The sequence below is a fragment of the Eulemur rufifrons genome, chromosome 19 (assembly GCF_041146395.1).
Source record: "Eulemur rufifrons isolate Redbay chromosome 19, OSU_ERuf_1, whole genome shotgun sequence".
NCBI lineage: Eukaryota > Metazoa > Chordata > Mammalia > Primates > Lemuridae > Eulemur > Eulemur rufifrons.
Genome location: NC_091001.1, coordinates 104,710,792 through 104,724,424, shown reverse-complemented (window position 1 = coordinate 104,724,424; position 13,633 = coordinate 104,710,792). Strand labels below are relative to the sequence as shown.

The 13,633-nt window shown below is 36.3% G+C and overlaps 1 protein-coding gene across 1 annotated transcript in view; it reads left to right on the top strand.

Moving 5' to 3' along the window:
* Positions 1 to 285: 285 nt before the first annotated feature.
* Positions 286 to 13,633, top strand: part of DDX1 (DEAD-box helicase 1) — a 34,413-nt gene continuing 21,065 nt past the window's right edge. The window contains exons 1-11 of the mRNA XM_069495271.1: positions 286 to 363; positions 2,914 to 2,965; positions 3,271 to 3,334; positions 4,291 to 4,320; positions 4,904 to 5,000; positions 6,825 to 6,872; positions 10,303 to 10,386; positions 10,623 to 10,706; positions 11,232 to 11,308; positions 11,884 to 11,956; positions 13,445 to 13,521. Coding sequence (XP_069351372.1) covers positions 348 to 363; positions 2,914 to 2,965; positions 3,271 to 3,334; positions 4,291 to 4,320; positions 4,904 to 5,000; positions 6,825 to 6,872; positions 10,303 to 10,386; positions 10,623 to 10,706; positions 11,232 to 11,308; positions 11,884 to 11,956; positions 13,445 to 13,521 — 702 coding nt within the window. The 5' untranslated portion in view covers positions 286 to 347. The remainder of the gene's footprint in view (positions 364 to 2,913; positions 2,966 to 3,270; positions 3,335 to 4,290; positions 4,321 to 4,903; positions 5,001 to 6,824; positions 6,873 to 10,302; positions 10,387 to 10,622; positions 10,707 to 11,231; positions 11,309 to 11,883; positions 11,957 to 13,444; positions 13,522 to 13,633) is intronic.

Here is a 13,633-nt window from a genome sequence, read left to right as displayed (position 1 = left end):
GATAAGCCAGGGCCCACTGTGTGATCCCAGTCACCAAACTTCTGCTTCTGTATCCCTGGAAAAGTGATCCTGTTGACACGTAGTGTGCCCTAAAAAATGGTAACTATACGGAAGACAACGGCCAGCTGCACTGGGTTCACGCAGTCGGGCCAGCGGCAAGCCTCGCGGGGCGGGGCCGAGGCGGGCCTTTTCTTCCATTGGAACCATTCTCCCCCGGCTGAGGCTCTGCCCGGACTGGGAACGCCGAAGGCCGAGCGCCGGAAGCGCGCGCTGCCACAGCCGCTGTGTGTGCGAGAGTGGGGAGAGGGAAAGAGAGAGCAAGCGAAGCCGCGGAGGACAGGGTGAAGATGGCGGCCTTCTCCGGTGAGTTTGTGGAAGCTGGGGGTGTTGTGGGCGGCTCGCTGCACGCCTCGGACCTGAGGCGGCTGGCAAGGAGTTCTGGGGGCGAGAGCGGCCCGGAGGGGACCCGCGCTGCGGGATCGGGGGCAGTTTCCCAGAGGCCCGGGCCGCGCGGCTCCGGTTCAGGGAGGGCATTTCTCTCCAGCGGCTGGCCGGGACTTCCCTCCCCTTGCTCTTTCCCTTTTTTCTCTTCTACCAATCTCTACTTGGCTTTCCTGCTGGTGCACCCTCGGCTGCGAAAACGAGGCGGCGGCGTTGCTCTAGCTGTTCTCGGACACCTAGGCCTCCTGCTGCTTTGACGTGGCAGTGACTCTTTGGGAACCTTTTTCTGCCCGCGACTCATCAGGGCTTGGCCAGGCTGAGAAGCTTGGGGGCACGGGGAGGGGTCATTTGGGAAAATAACGATCCTGCCTCTGTCCAGTTTTTTCAGGCCCTCCCAAAAATACAAGTCCCAGGCATAAACTTGATCCTTATTTGTTGTTAAACGCTGTTATATCAACATTAAGGTTAAATGTTGAAATTAAAGGGAAAGCATTTTCATTTAGGTACACACTGGCCCAACATATATTTTGAAAGTTGTTATTGATTTGCCATATGATACCCTCCTTTATTTCAAACAGGATTTGATGTGAATTATCAAACCCTGCAGTTGACGTTTTTTCCCATCTCCTTTATCATCCTCCCTTTACGCATTCACAGTCTTAGGAAGCTGTAATCACCCTTAAATATACTAAACGTGATAAATTTACATAGCAATAAATGTACCAAATTAAGTCTATTTTTTAATGTTAACTTATTAAGATGACTTCAGATATTCTAGTATTGTATGTTTTTCAGTTTTCTTCCATAAGAATATTAGGAATTCCAAATCTCTAATCATATGAGAGAATTTCAGACTGTTTGGGAGTCAATGGGAAATCTGCTCAGAGTGGTTGCTGTTTTTCTTTTTCCAACTCTCTTCTAAAACAAGATTTTAGAGCCAAGGTCTTAGAGTAGTTAGTTCTAGGTAGTCATTTTATAGGTTCACATCCTTGGGAGTCATACACAAATTTCAGGAGTGTTAGAATAAAGGACTGGAACAAGAGTGTGATATGAAGAAATAAAGACAAAATTAGAATAAAAGAACATGAATATTTTTGTTTTCCCCTTAACTGTTTAAAGTGTTACACTTAAAGAAGACATGATTTTAAAGAAAACATGGGGAGAACATGACCAGAATGGGACAAAAAGTTGTCTGGAATTTACTGAAATCAGTCTGTGGTTGTTGCTTGTAGTATTACAAGTTTTGCAAGAAGCCTTAGCTTGCAGTATTCTGTATGCAGCATATTTAAGAAACCACTCCTTTTTTTCAAGCAGTTTGTATTTTAGGAGAGAGAATATAGCTAGACTCTAATAGAGGTAATTCTTAGAAAGGTCTTCCTGGATATCCAGCTTTAGATCTTGGTTAGTTTATCTGTGGATTTTTATGAGGAGATTTAGAGTTAGGAGAGCCTTCTTTTTTGAAAATGGTGATTCTTCTCATTTGGTGCAAAGAAAAAACTACTACTGTAAGAAATGTATTGAACCTGTAGATTTGCTTTATGCCTTTTTGCAGTTAAAGAAATACAGAGTTTCAAAATTGGTCATTTCTCTTGAGACTATTTGAGTGTTCGCTCTTTTGTAGGGATATGTACTTTTGTAATCATAATCAAAGCTCTGTTTTATGATTGCAGACTTAAAAATCAGTTCTCATTTTTAAGGAAAGTTTAAGCAATTCAAACTCCAGGTGTAACTGCCATCTACAGTTCATTTAAGAAATGATAAAATGACAAAACACAATCAAGAACAACCCAATCTATTTATTTAGGATGGTCCTTGAAGTAGAATCATTTAAATATGTATGCAACTAGGAACAGTGCAGTTCTTCAACTGACGTTTCCACTTGTGTAAGTTTTCACCACTGGCCCTTCCCTCTTCAATTAACCAGAATTTTGATGATGGCTGCCAATAAATAGGAGCTCTCTCCCTTGTCTGTTCATTTTCCTCAGATTGCTGAGGTCCTCAAACAGCCAAGGCACATGACTGCCACATTGTCTCTAAATGAAACAACCAAGATACAGGTCTAGAATGCTGTCTAGCTCTGCTATATTTTTCACTAGTCACAGGAGGTAAACAAGGACTATGATAGCTACTGTGTTTTTAGGTAACAACTATGTGCCAGATGCATTACATTATTACTATCTTTAGTCTTCCTGTAGCCCTACAAGGTATGTAATGGAAGCCTCATTTTGTGTGGAGAAAACAGATTTATAGCCTTGCCCAAGGTCACTTGCTAATAAGTGAGAGCTTGGATTTGAACTTAAGTCTTTCCTCAAAACTTGTATTTTTTCAACAGTGCCACACTCAGTAGGTATGGTATAAGTGAGCCATGCTTCAGAGTCTCTCCCTTGTCCTGTGAATAGTAATTTTAACAGCAATGTGATTTGTGACTTAAGTTTAGTATGTATGGTTTTTAAAATTAAATTTTACTTTCAGAGATGGGTGTTATGCCTGAGATCGCACAAGCTGTGGAGGAGATGGATTGGCTGTAAGTACATAAAGCTTAAATGCACCTGTGGCAAGGATGATTTTCAATTTAAACGGTTGTTAGTGATTTTATCAAATATTTTTGGGTATAGTTGGGTAGGTGAAATTCAGGTTTTCTTGTGATTCTCTAAATTATAGAAAGTTTCCTTTTTTAACCTTGACATAGTTCTAGCTGAAAAATATTGGTTGTACTGACCAAATAAAATTCTGTTTTTAGTTTATAGTATAGGTTTATAGTTAACCTGACTTAATTTGCTTAGGTTCATTTTCTTTTGAACTAAAATTCTTTAAATATGATTTTTGTAGTCTCCCAACTGATATCCAGGCTGAGTCTATCCCACTGATCCTAGGAGGAGGTGATGTACTCATGGTATGTTTAAATTTGGTAAGGTGGTTGGGAGTTGGGAACAAACAATTTTGGGGCTGTGATCCACTCTAGGAACTCCATAGTCTTAAAAATGATACTTTTACCAAATTAATTTTATTCACAAACATTTATGATACATATACTATATTCAAAGTATTAGGTAAAAGCTGTGGGAACACAAAGATGAAGAAGATACAGTCTTTGCCCTTGAGAAGCTTCAACCAAGTAGGGTGTACAAAAATAAATGTGATACTAGAATGTGGCCCCTACACAGGAGATGCAAAGTGCTACAGAATTCTAGTGGGAGTCCAGTTATCCTGCTTGAGGAATAACAGACTGCTTGGAGGAAGTAGATTTTTGACAAGGGAAGGTGAAAGAGAAGTGCTCTATAGGCAGAGAGATCAACAAAAACAGTGAACAGGAGAATGCAGGGTATGATCTGGAGTAGTGCAGTTAGATGGTAGCATAAAATGTGTGTGTCTGTTGGGGGCTAACTTGAGATAAAATGGGAAATACAGAGTGGGTCAGATTATTTGGGCCCTTTTGCAAGTGTCACATTAAAGAATTTAGGTATTTGTCAGTGGAGAACATTTGAAGTTACTACGCATGGATGTTATGTGGTTAGAATTCTGTTTTTATGAAGACTACTATGGTAGCAGATTACAGTATGACTATGTGGGATTAGACATTGTTAGGATACTTTAGTGTAAGAATCTAGTTTAAAATGATGAGGGCTTCATTTGAATGAGAAAGGAAAGGGGAGAGCAGATTCTTAAGGGAATGAATGGGAGAAGTGATAAGATTGGCAACAAAGTTGATTAAGGAAGCCTGGATAATCTGAAGGCACTGTGAAAATAAAGGAAGCCAGTCAAATGTTAAAGATTTATACATAGTATCTTTAATTTGATCTCTTTAATTGACAACTTAATCTGTAAAATCAACTTTTTTCCTCCATTCAGGCTGCAGAAACAGGAAGTGGAAAAACTGGTGTAAGTAATAAATTTAAAACTTTTTAAGAGTTGAATTTTAAAGTAGCTTTCAATGGTAGCTTTTACTTTGAAATATTTACTAAAACAACCACCTCCAAAGTATAAGAAATTGACTGCTTGCTACTGCGAGTGATATTTTTATTGCTAGCTAATTGTGAAGATCTACAAAAGAGTGTGGCTTTAAGAATATAGTTTTAATCTGGTTTTAGAGAAAGAGTTACAGTATCTTTAATGTTTATACTAACTTCTGAATTTTAAAACAATGGCTCTTTAATAAAGAGGTTACAAATAAAGGTTGATCTCCTTAGACTGGAGAAATATTAATAGTTTGTCAGATTGAATATTTTTCCTCTTTAAGTTCATTCTGTAGGTCTCTGTTGTATTTGGGCTGTCAGCTAGCTCCTATTTCTTTTATTAGATCAGTTCTGTTATCTTACTGGTTATTTTGGGCTTGAGCAAATGAAATTGTAGCAGCAATCTAGAATATGTATAATGATTTAATGTGTGTGCATAACTTTGATCATATTATTAAACTCATTAATATCTGAATACTATTATAGTGAACTTTTTGTTTTTTTGATAGGCTTTCAGTATTCCAGTTATCCAGATAGTTTATGAAACTCTGAAAGACCAACAGGAAGGCAAAAAAGGAAAAACAACAATTAAAACTGGTGCTTCAGGTAATTTTTATGAATTGATACCTCCTTTTGTATAAATCAGTAATTCTCGTCACTGGCATTTAGAAATGTGAGGTTTGGGCATGCGTTTATATTGTCAGTGTCTGGGTGGATGGTGTTGGAATTTAGAACCCTGGAAACCAGGAATGTTAAATGGGTTTTAGAGCCTAAATGGTGAAAGGTTGTCCTTCCTCTAAAATGCTAACAGTGCTTCCTTTAAGAAAACGTTGTGTTTTGGAAATTACATTTAGTTAGTGTTTTTATTAACCTTATAACTTTTTATGCCTACTATGAAAGATAAATTGGTAGAACATTTTATAAAAGTATTAAGGAAGGATTTTACAAATAATTTATGGAGTAAAAACCCATGATGGTGGGAAGTATTGCCTTGCACAGGGAAAAGGGGCATGTTTTTTCCCCTAAGAAACAAGGAGCCCAGAAAGTTAAAATGTAAAGTATCAATTTTAAAGTCAAGTTTCTTATTTTCAGTCCTATCTACATGGAGATTGGTCCTTTTATTAGGTTTCTGATTCTGTCTCTACCATGAACAATTTTACCTCAGTTTTCTCTTCTTTAAATTATGTTGCTTCTATTAAATAGTTTCTAAGTTCCATTCTATCTTAATTAATCTACAGTTTTATATTTTAACAAAATTTATTCCATATTCTAAGTCACTTTTGTTTCATTATACAAAACAGGATTGTGACAAAATAGCAAGCTTAAGTAGAGTAAACTTGGCCAATCAACATTTTCTTTTCAGTTATTTGAAAGTAATAATGTTACACAATTCATAGAATGAACTCGTGTAAATAGATTGTGTTTTCTAAAAGCAATATAACTATTTAGGCTATTGGCCTATTCTAAAATAGTTTCAGAACTTGTAGCGACTATGCCATCATGTATGAGAAATGGTAGTAAAAGAGAATGCTTCTAAAGGAGGATAATCAGAATGGTAATGGTTCTAAAAATCATGTCTTATGAGAAATAAAGAAATTAGATTTTTAAACATGGAGAAGTAAAAATAGAGATAGGATAACTGTTAAATCATTGAAGAGATCTGGAGAGAAAACAATTGTTGTAGAAAGTAGGACCAGGACCAATTAGAAATAACGTAGATGAAGATTTGTGTTTAAAGTCCTTCTTAGTAGCTAGCTTGAGCCAACAATGGAAGGGAAAACCTCAAGAAAGTTATTTTTGCATTGCTCAGTGTTTAATCTGATGATGTATGTCTTGAACCAGAAATAATCTAGAAAGGATTTCTACTTTGGGCATGAACTTGGGCTAGAAAACATGTAGGGTTCTCTTTAGCTGTTACGATTCTTTAATCATCTATAGACAATATTAAGATGTAAAAGTAAAGTGCTAATCCCATAAAAGAGAGGAGAAAAAAAAGTGTGCCTTTTGAATATGATATTGAATTAAGATAAGACTTGCTTTTTTAAAAATAATAATAAAATAATTAATTAGACCCTAAAGTGTTGGTCAGTTATTTCCATTGTGATAGAAGTCAACCTGTTTAATTACTTAAACTTCATTTATCAGTGATCTAGGAGTTAGGACAAAGATCAGTGTCATCTAATACAAAATGCACTAAAGCAAGGGAGGAGATAAAGTTTTAGTCTCAGACCAGTGATTATTTAACATATTTTGATTTTCAATTTCATTTGATTTTTAATAAAAACAGCAAATGTTGTGTATTCTAAATAATGTGTAGAAAACTATATTGAATCTAGAGGAATTAAGGTATATAAAATATTTGCTTTGCTGTCATTGAGCATTTTTAATTTCATATGTTTGTGAGTAACTTCTCTTATTTAATTTGTTTAGTACTCAACAAATGGCAAATGAACCCATATGATAGAGGATCTGCTTTTGGTAAGTGGATCGATTTTACTAACTCATTTGTAATTCAGAAACATTTTTTATAATACATGATAATACAAAGAAAATTATTAAAAAGTATAGTTAATGAAGATTTCATTTACCAGATGTTAGAATACAGTCACTATAATTAAACAGTATGGAATAGGCAGTGGAACATAATGGAAATAAATTCCAGTATATATGAGAAGTTAATATGCAGGGAAAAGTAGTATTTCATTTCTGTGGGGGGATAAAAGGGTGATTTTTTTCAACAAAGGGTGCTGACACAATTGATGATCCATCTGGACCAATGCAAAATTGACTTCTATCTCGTAACATAGTTAGAAACAAATTTCATATGTTTTTAAGACACATATATATAAACTTAAGTATAGAAAATTGTGTGTATAATTTAGCAGTGAAGGAACTTTCCAGCCCAAATAGAAAACTCAGATATTTTAAAAGAAAAGATAAGTATATATGTATTTTAAAATAAAATAGAAAAATATTTACAAAAGTCAATAGATAATACATATATAATATACAAAAGTCAATGCAATGTTGATAAAAGATAAAGAATCATTTTAAATTTGTAGTTCTTTATGAAAATAGCAGATAAAGTGTTATCTGTTTTGATAAGAAAGAGATAATAAGGAAAATAAGCAAAGGATATTAATAAGTAGTTCAGAGAAGAATAAAGGCAGATGGCCAATAAACATGCAAAGATGATACTCACAGGTAGTAGAGAAATGGAAATTCAAGTTATAGCGAGAAGTCACTTTATATACCTGATTGGCAAGAATTCAAAAAGATGATTACTGCCTTACGAATTATTATCTTTCTGGAAAGCAGTTTGTCCTTACCTATTACAAATATACATTCCTAGAGAGTCTAGCTCATTTGAATAAAAGCACCGGTATGCAAAGGTGCATGTACAAAGCTGTTTGTTGCATCCCTATTTGTGATGAAAAAAACTGTCAACAAAGTAAATGCTATTGCTAGGAGAATGATTAATAAACATTAGGGTGTATCCAAGGACTGTTGTGTAGCCATTACAAAGAATGAGTCAGAACTATAGAGTCAACTAGGAGGAATTTTTATCTGGTGTTGATGAGTGAGAAAAGCAGAATGCAGAGAAATACAGGGTGGGCATGAGGAATCATGCCAAAAAACACCCCCCAAAAACTACTCCTCTTTATCATATGATATTTATATAAAAATTTATGTCTGCATGTATGCATAAAGAATTTTAATATAAAAATTTTGAGGATTTACCATTGCTAGTGAACTTTTTTATGTATGTATGCATGTATTTATTTACATTTACCAACTTATAAAGGATTTTACAAAGGGTACAGATGAAGAAGATGCATAGGGCAAGATATGGGGAAGGGTGCACATAACTTCCATGTCCTGTCTGGGTATACCACATGTGTTCAGCCGTCTGGAGGCTCCCCAAACCCAGTCCCTGGGTTTTTAATGGAAGCTTCATTACTGATTTTCATTTATCATGTCCTATTAATATTACCTGGAGGGCAGATTTATATGTCTTCCATCTTGCAATATTAGGTAGGGGAAACATTCTGCAGTCTAATACAGTGTCCATCTCCATGATACAGTCAGGTAAAACCACTTTACAGAAAGCGTGTTCAGATATACCAGCTATCCTATAAATTTTTACCTTAACCCCTACTTTCTTTACTGTTGCCTTCATCAGGATTTTATCAACAGGTTTTGGAATCATACACCCTCTGACCATTTTACCCACTTGTGTACGTAAGGCTTTGGGTCCCCAGCAAGGGATCAAGCCAAGGGACCCTGCCCACTTGTCAATTTTTATCTTGATTAACCTTTGTCAACATTGTCCCACACAATTTTTGGTCAGCTATCTCATTATAATTTGTTTCTTATAGCTTTTAAAATTTTTCCAAACTGGGGTAAATACAATTCCTTCACACTATACCCTCTAGTTTCAGTAGTTTCTTGGTTTTGCCTTTCCCCCACATTAACTCTGTTCTTGGTAACCATAGGTCTTGAGGTACTTTCTGTTGTCCCTGAGTAATTTTTCCTTGGGAATCAGCTTTGAAGCTGGTGGCCAAAGCTCAGACTGACTGAAATATGAGCTTGGTCTAGCTAGCATCAAGGTCTGACCCAGAATTCTCTTTTACTTTCATTTCAGCTATTACATATAGTAATTACTGAGGGTTTGTATATTTTGCTTTTTTCTTGTTAGTTTGTGTTTTCTTACACATCCAGTGAACCAGCTTCCCAGGAGTTGGATCCATCTCTAAATTCCATCGGTTACTTTTACCTTTATTAAGTGAGCATAGCACAGCTGTGGCTTGATACCATGGGTGACCACGTGGCCACCCTAGGTTTCCTCGGGTTCAATTAGTTTACTAGCAGGGATCACAGAACTCAGGGAACCACTTAAGTTACATTTACTAGAAGAGATGCATAGTTCTAGGTGTGGGAAGGGGGCAGGAAGCTTCCATGCCTTCCCTGGGCATGCCACCCCGTAGGAATTTCCATGTGTTCAGCTATTTGGAAGATCGTAGGGAATTTTTTAAAAAGTTCAGTTTTATATAATTCAGTACCCATATGAGTAAGAATTTATACTTTGAGTAATTTAATTTCTGAAAAGTGAAGTAAGATATGTGAGGTTGCTTTTTTAAAAGTTTGTTCTATATTCAAGTGCTGAATATGAGTTGCAAACATGAACCAGGATAGAAGTTACAGTTTCTTTCCAGTATAAACAAAAGCTGAATCTTAAATACAATAAGCACCTACTATGTGGACATCACTGTGACTGACCATGATGAATAATACAGAACCACATCTTTTAGAGTCCTAATATTAGCAGATAACAAGTACAAGTTTATTTATGCATGCTTTTTCCTATTTTCCCTTTATGGATTCTTCCATTGGCTGGGGAACCAGCCAGAGACATTTTTTTATTTTTTTTATTTTTAGAGTAGTAGTCACTCAAGCTCTAATTTAAGTATAAAATGAGGGTGACAAATATTGATGAGTGGGTGCTGTGTTACCCTTGAGTACCAGTTTCTCTAAAGGACTCCAGAGAATAGTTGCCCAAACACATTTGTGGTGTTGATGCAGCCATCATTAGTGCAAGTCAGATCAGGGACTGTGTTGATCCCATTCTAGACTTACTGCTGTAAAATCTTATCTTAATTAACAGATGACAGTATAGAAACTAGCCTTCAACATAGCTAAACACATCCAGAGGATGAATAAGACAGTTTACTCTTGGGGAAAATACTGCCAATCACCCAGGAATCAGCAAGTCTCAGTCTCTGGAACATTGCAACAACAAATGAAGGAATTGTCTTACTAGTGAAACTGAATGATTTTTTTTTTCCAGGATGCATGGTTTATAAAACCTGTACTGACATGTTTTTCTGTTTTTTTCCCTCATATCCAGCAATTGGATCAGATGGTCTTTGTTGTCAAAGCAGAGAGGTAAAGGAATGGCATGGATGTAGAGCTACTAAAGGATTGATGAAAGGTATTTGAACAGCATTTGCACTTGTATAAACTTTTGAGACAAGGTATCAATACATGAGCTTTCTTAAATAGCTTTAAATCAAGGATCTGGGAAGATTTTTGATGGTACCAAAAGACCTATAATTCTTCATTTGGTACATACCAATTATAATTTAGAAACAATAGGAAAGCAGCTGCATGGTAAATGAATCATATGTCTGTGATTTATACAAATCTCAAAGTATTTTGCCCTTATAGGGAAATACTACTACGAAGTATCCTGTCATGACCAAGGATTATGCAGAGTTGGGTGGTCTACTATGCAGGCCTCCTTGGACCTAGGTAAATGTTTGCAAAATAACTGAATTGATTGATTTATATTTGTGTTTTAACACTTTATTATTTTGGGAAGCAAAATAATAAACTTTTAAATAATATTGATCTGTACCCTGCGTTGTTCAAAAAAAGATTTGAAGTAATTTACAAAAAGTATATATAACAGTATGAAATTAGGGGGGAATAAGGTTAATAATATGAATAGAGTCAGGGTAAAGTTAGTGTGCATGAATACGTACCACATGGTACTGCACAGATGCTTCAAGTTATTATAAATTTACATCTGAGTTTCTTAATAGACAAAGCAGAGTATCACCTGTGTCTGTAGTTTCACATAGCATGGGCTAAAAATAGCTTAAAACTATTAAGTTGTTTGCAGGATTCAGAAACTTAACGGAAAATTTTCCTGTGGTTTCTAGAAATGAAAATATTATAGTATGGCATGAATAAAATTATTTCTTTTACTAGGGCTTTAAATTTTATATTTTCTTTTACTACATAAATAAAATACTTTTAAAATCTTAAATCTAGGTACTGATAAGTTTGGATTTGGCTTTGGTGGAACAGGAAAGAAATCTCATAATAAACAGTTTGATAATTATGGAGAGGTAAGCTATTATGTTATTGACTGAAACAGCATTAGTAAGTTTTCTTGCATACTTGATCACTCATGACATATGAGGGTATAGAAATGATGCTCAAGGTCAAGTGGAGTTTCTGTATATTTTCCACACAAAGTTTGGATTTGGACTTCAGTGAAAGAATATTACAAAACTAGATAAATGTGTAATAGTTACAATTTTCCTTTTATGCCATTTGTTGGCCCCTCAAAAATATATTACATTGTCTTCTCTTTTTTTTTTACCCCATTTTGATTTTGGCTTTGATACATATGTAATCTCATTTCTTATTTTTGATCCTGGTGAGTCTAAATATGGTTGTTCTGGTGAGCCTAAATCCATAGTAATGTGGATGAGCCTAAATATCATGTTGATTCTGAAAAGTCTATCAGATGCTTCTGCTGTAACATATGCTGTAATAGGTATTTTTAACACCTACATTAGCGCTTCAAGGAATTATTTTGAAATACTAACACATACTTTTGATACAGCTATATTTGAACTTTTAACTTTGTTAAAGGTTTTGCTTTCTATTAACAGCGTTTGACTTTTTGGTTTTCTAGGAATTCACTATGCATGATACCATTGGATGTTACCTAGATATAGATAAAGGGCATGTCAAGTTCTCCAAAAATGGTAAGCTTTACATGGATCTTATTAGTGAAAAGATACATGATAGTCAGTAATCGTGATTTCTTTTTTTGTTGTTTCTTCACTGAACTCTTCTTTAATCCTCTATCTGTCTTTCCCTGACTTCATTTAAACAAATATTTGTTGAGCCTTTTCTTTGTGCGAGATACCCTGATAAGTACTGGAGACGTAGTAGAAGATGGAATGGACAAACATGTTTACTTCTGTGGGGCTTACATACCAGTGGAGAGAGACAGGCATATGCTGTCATGTTAGGTGGTAACAAGTGCCATGAAGGAGAGTCTAGAGCATGGAACGGGAGTGCAGAGTCGTAGCAGTCTGCGGGGGGAGGGGGGGTGCTCTTCTGTAGGATGGTCAGAGAAGACTCCGCTGATTAAATGACATATAAATAGAAATCTGAAAGAGTTGGGTGGTGGCCTGTGCAAATATCTTCAAGAAACATTTTAGGCACAGGGAACAGTAAATATGGAGGCCCTGAGATGAAAATGTGCTTGAGGTATCTGAGTAAGAGTGAGGAGACCCCTGGGTCTGGAGTGCACTGAATATGGAGGAGAGGGTTGGAATGTTAGATTAGTGAGGTGGTGAGGCCAGGCCATGTAGAGCCACGTGGGCTATGATAGAAACTTTGGTTTTTATTTTTGAGTGGATGAGAAGCCATTAGGGTTTTGAGCAAAGGAGTGAAATCCTCTCTCTTTAGTTTAATAGTATCATTCTGGCTGCTGTGCTGAAAACAAACTGGGGGGAAGGGTGAGATTGCCTAAGGAACAAGGATAGATAAAGAATAGAAGAGATCTGAGGCCCCAGTTTTGTGATTAGGGGTCGGCAAATTGATAGAATCTAGCAGAGAAATGAGGAGGAAGGCCAGGAAGAGGAGAACCAAGAGAGCATGGCGTCCTGCAGTCCAGGTGAAGAAAGTATTTCTAGGAGTAGGAGTGGTCATTGTGTCCAGTGCTGAAGAAAAAGAGTGAGATTAACTGCTGGATTTGGCAAGTAGAGAGCATTAATGAGCTGGACAAAGAGCTTTTTTGGTGGAGCAAGGAGGTGGGTGAGGGTCACCTGATTGGGAGCCAGTTCATTAGAGAATGAGATGAAAGGGAAGTGGACACAGCGAAAATGGAAATCAGGGAGAAAGAAAAGGGAGAAGAAAAATAAGGTAAATGGAGAGATGAGTTCAAGAGATTTGCTTGTGTTTTAATGTGGGAGTATGCTTGTATACTATGGAGTGTCTGATGGAAGTGATCTTGTAGACAGCGAATAATGAAAAATATAGAAGGGAAGGGGGACCATTTCAGGAATAAAGAGGAAGAACGTGAAGAGGCTGGCCTTAGGCAGCACAGTTTATCCATAGTGACAGGAGGGAAGCATGAATATAGGCAGGTTGGTGGGCTTGACAGTGTGAGCATGTAGAAGTTCTTTTCTGATTGTTTCAATTTCTTTCTTTCTTTCTTTTTTTCTTTCTTTTGTTTTTTGAAGGAAAAGACCTTGGTCTGGCATTTGAAGTACCACCACATATGAAAAACCAAGCTCTCTTTCCTGCTTGTGTTTTGAAGGTAATTAAGAATCTCATTAGAAAAATTTTGCTATGATTATAAGCTGCTTGATTGTCAATATTTTGTATTAGACAGTTTTCTGTTAGGGTAAGAATTTTAATTTTCTCCTTTA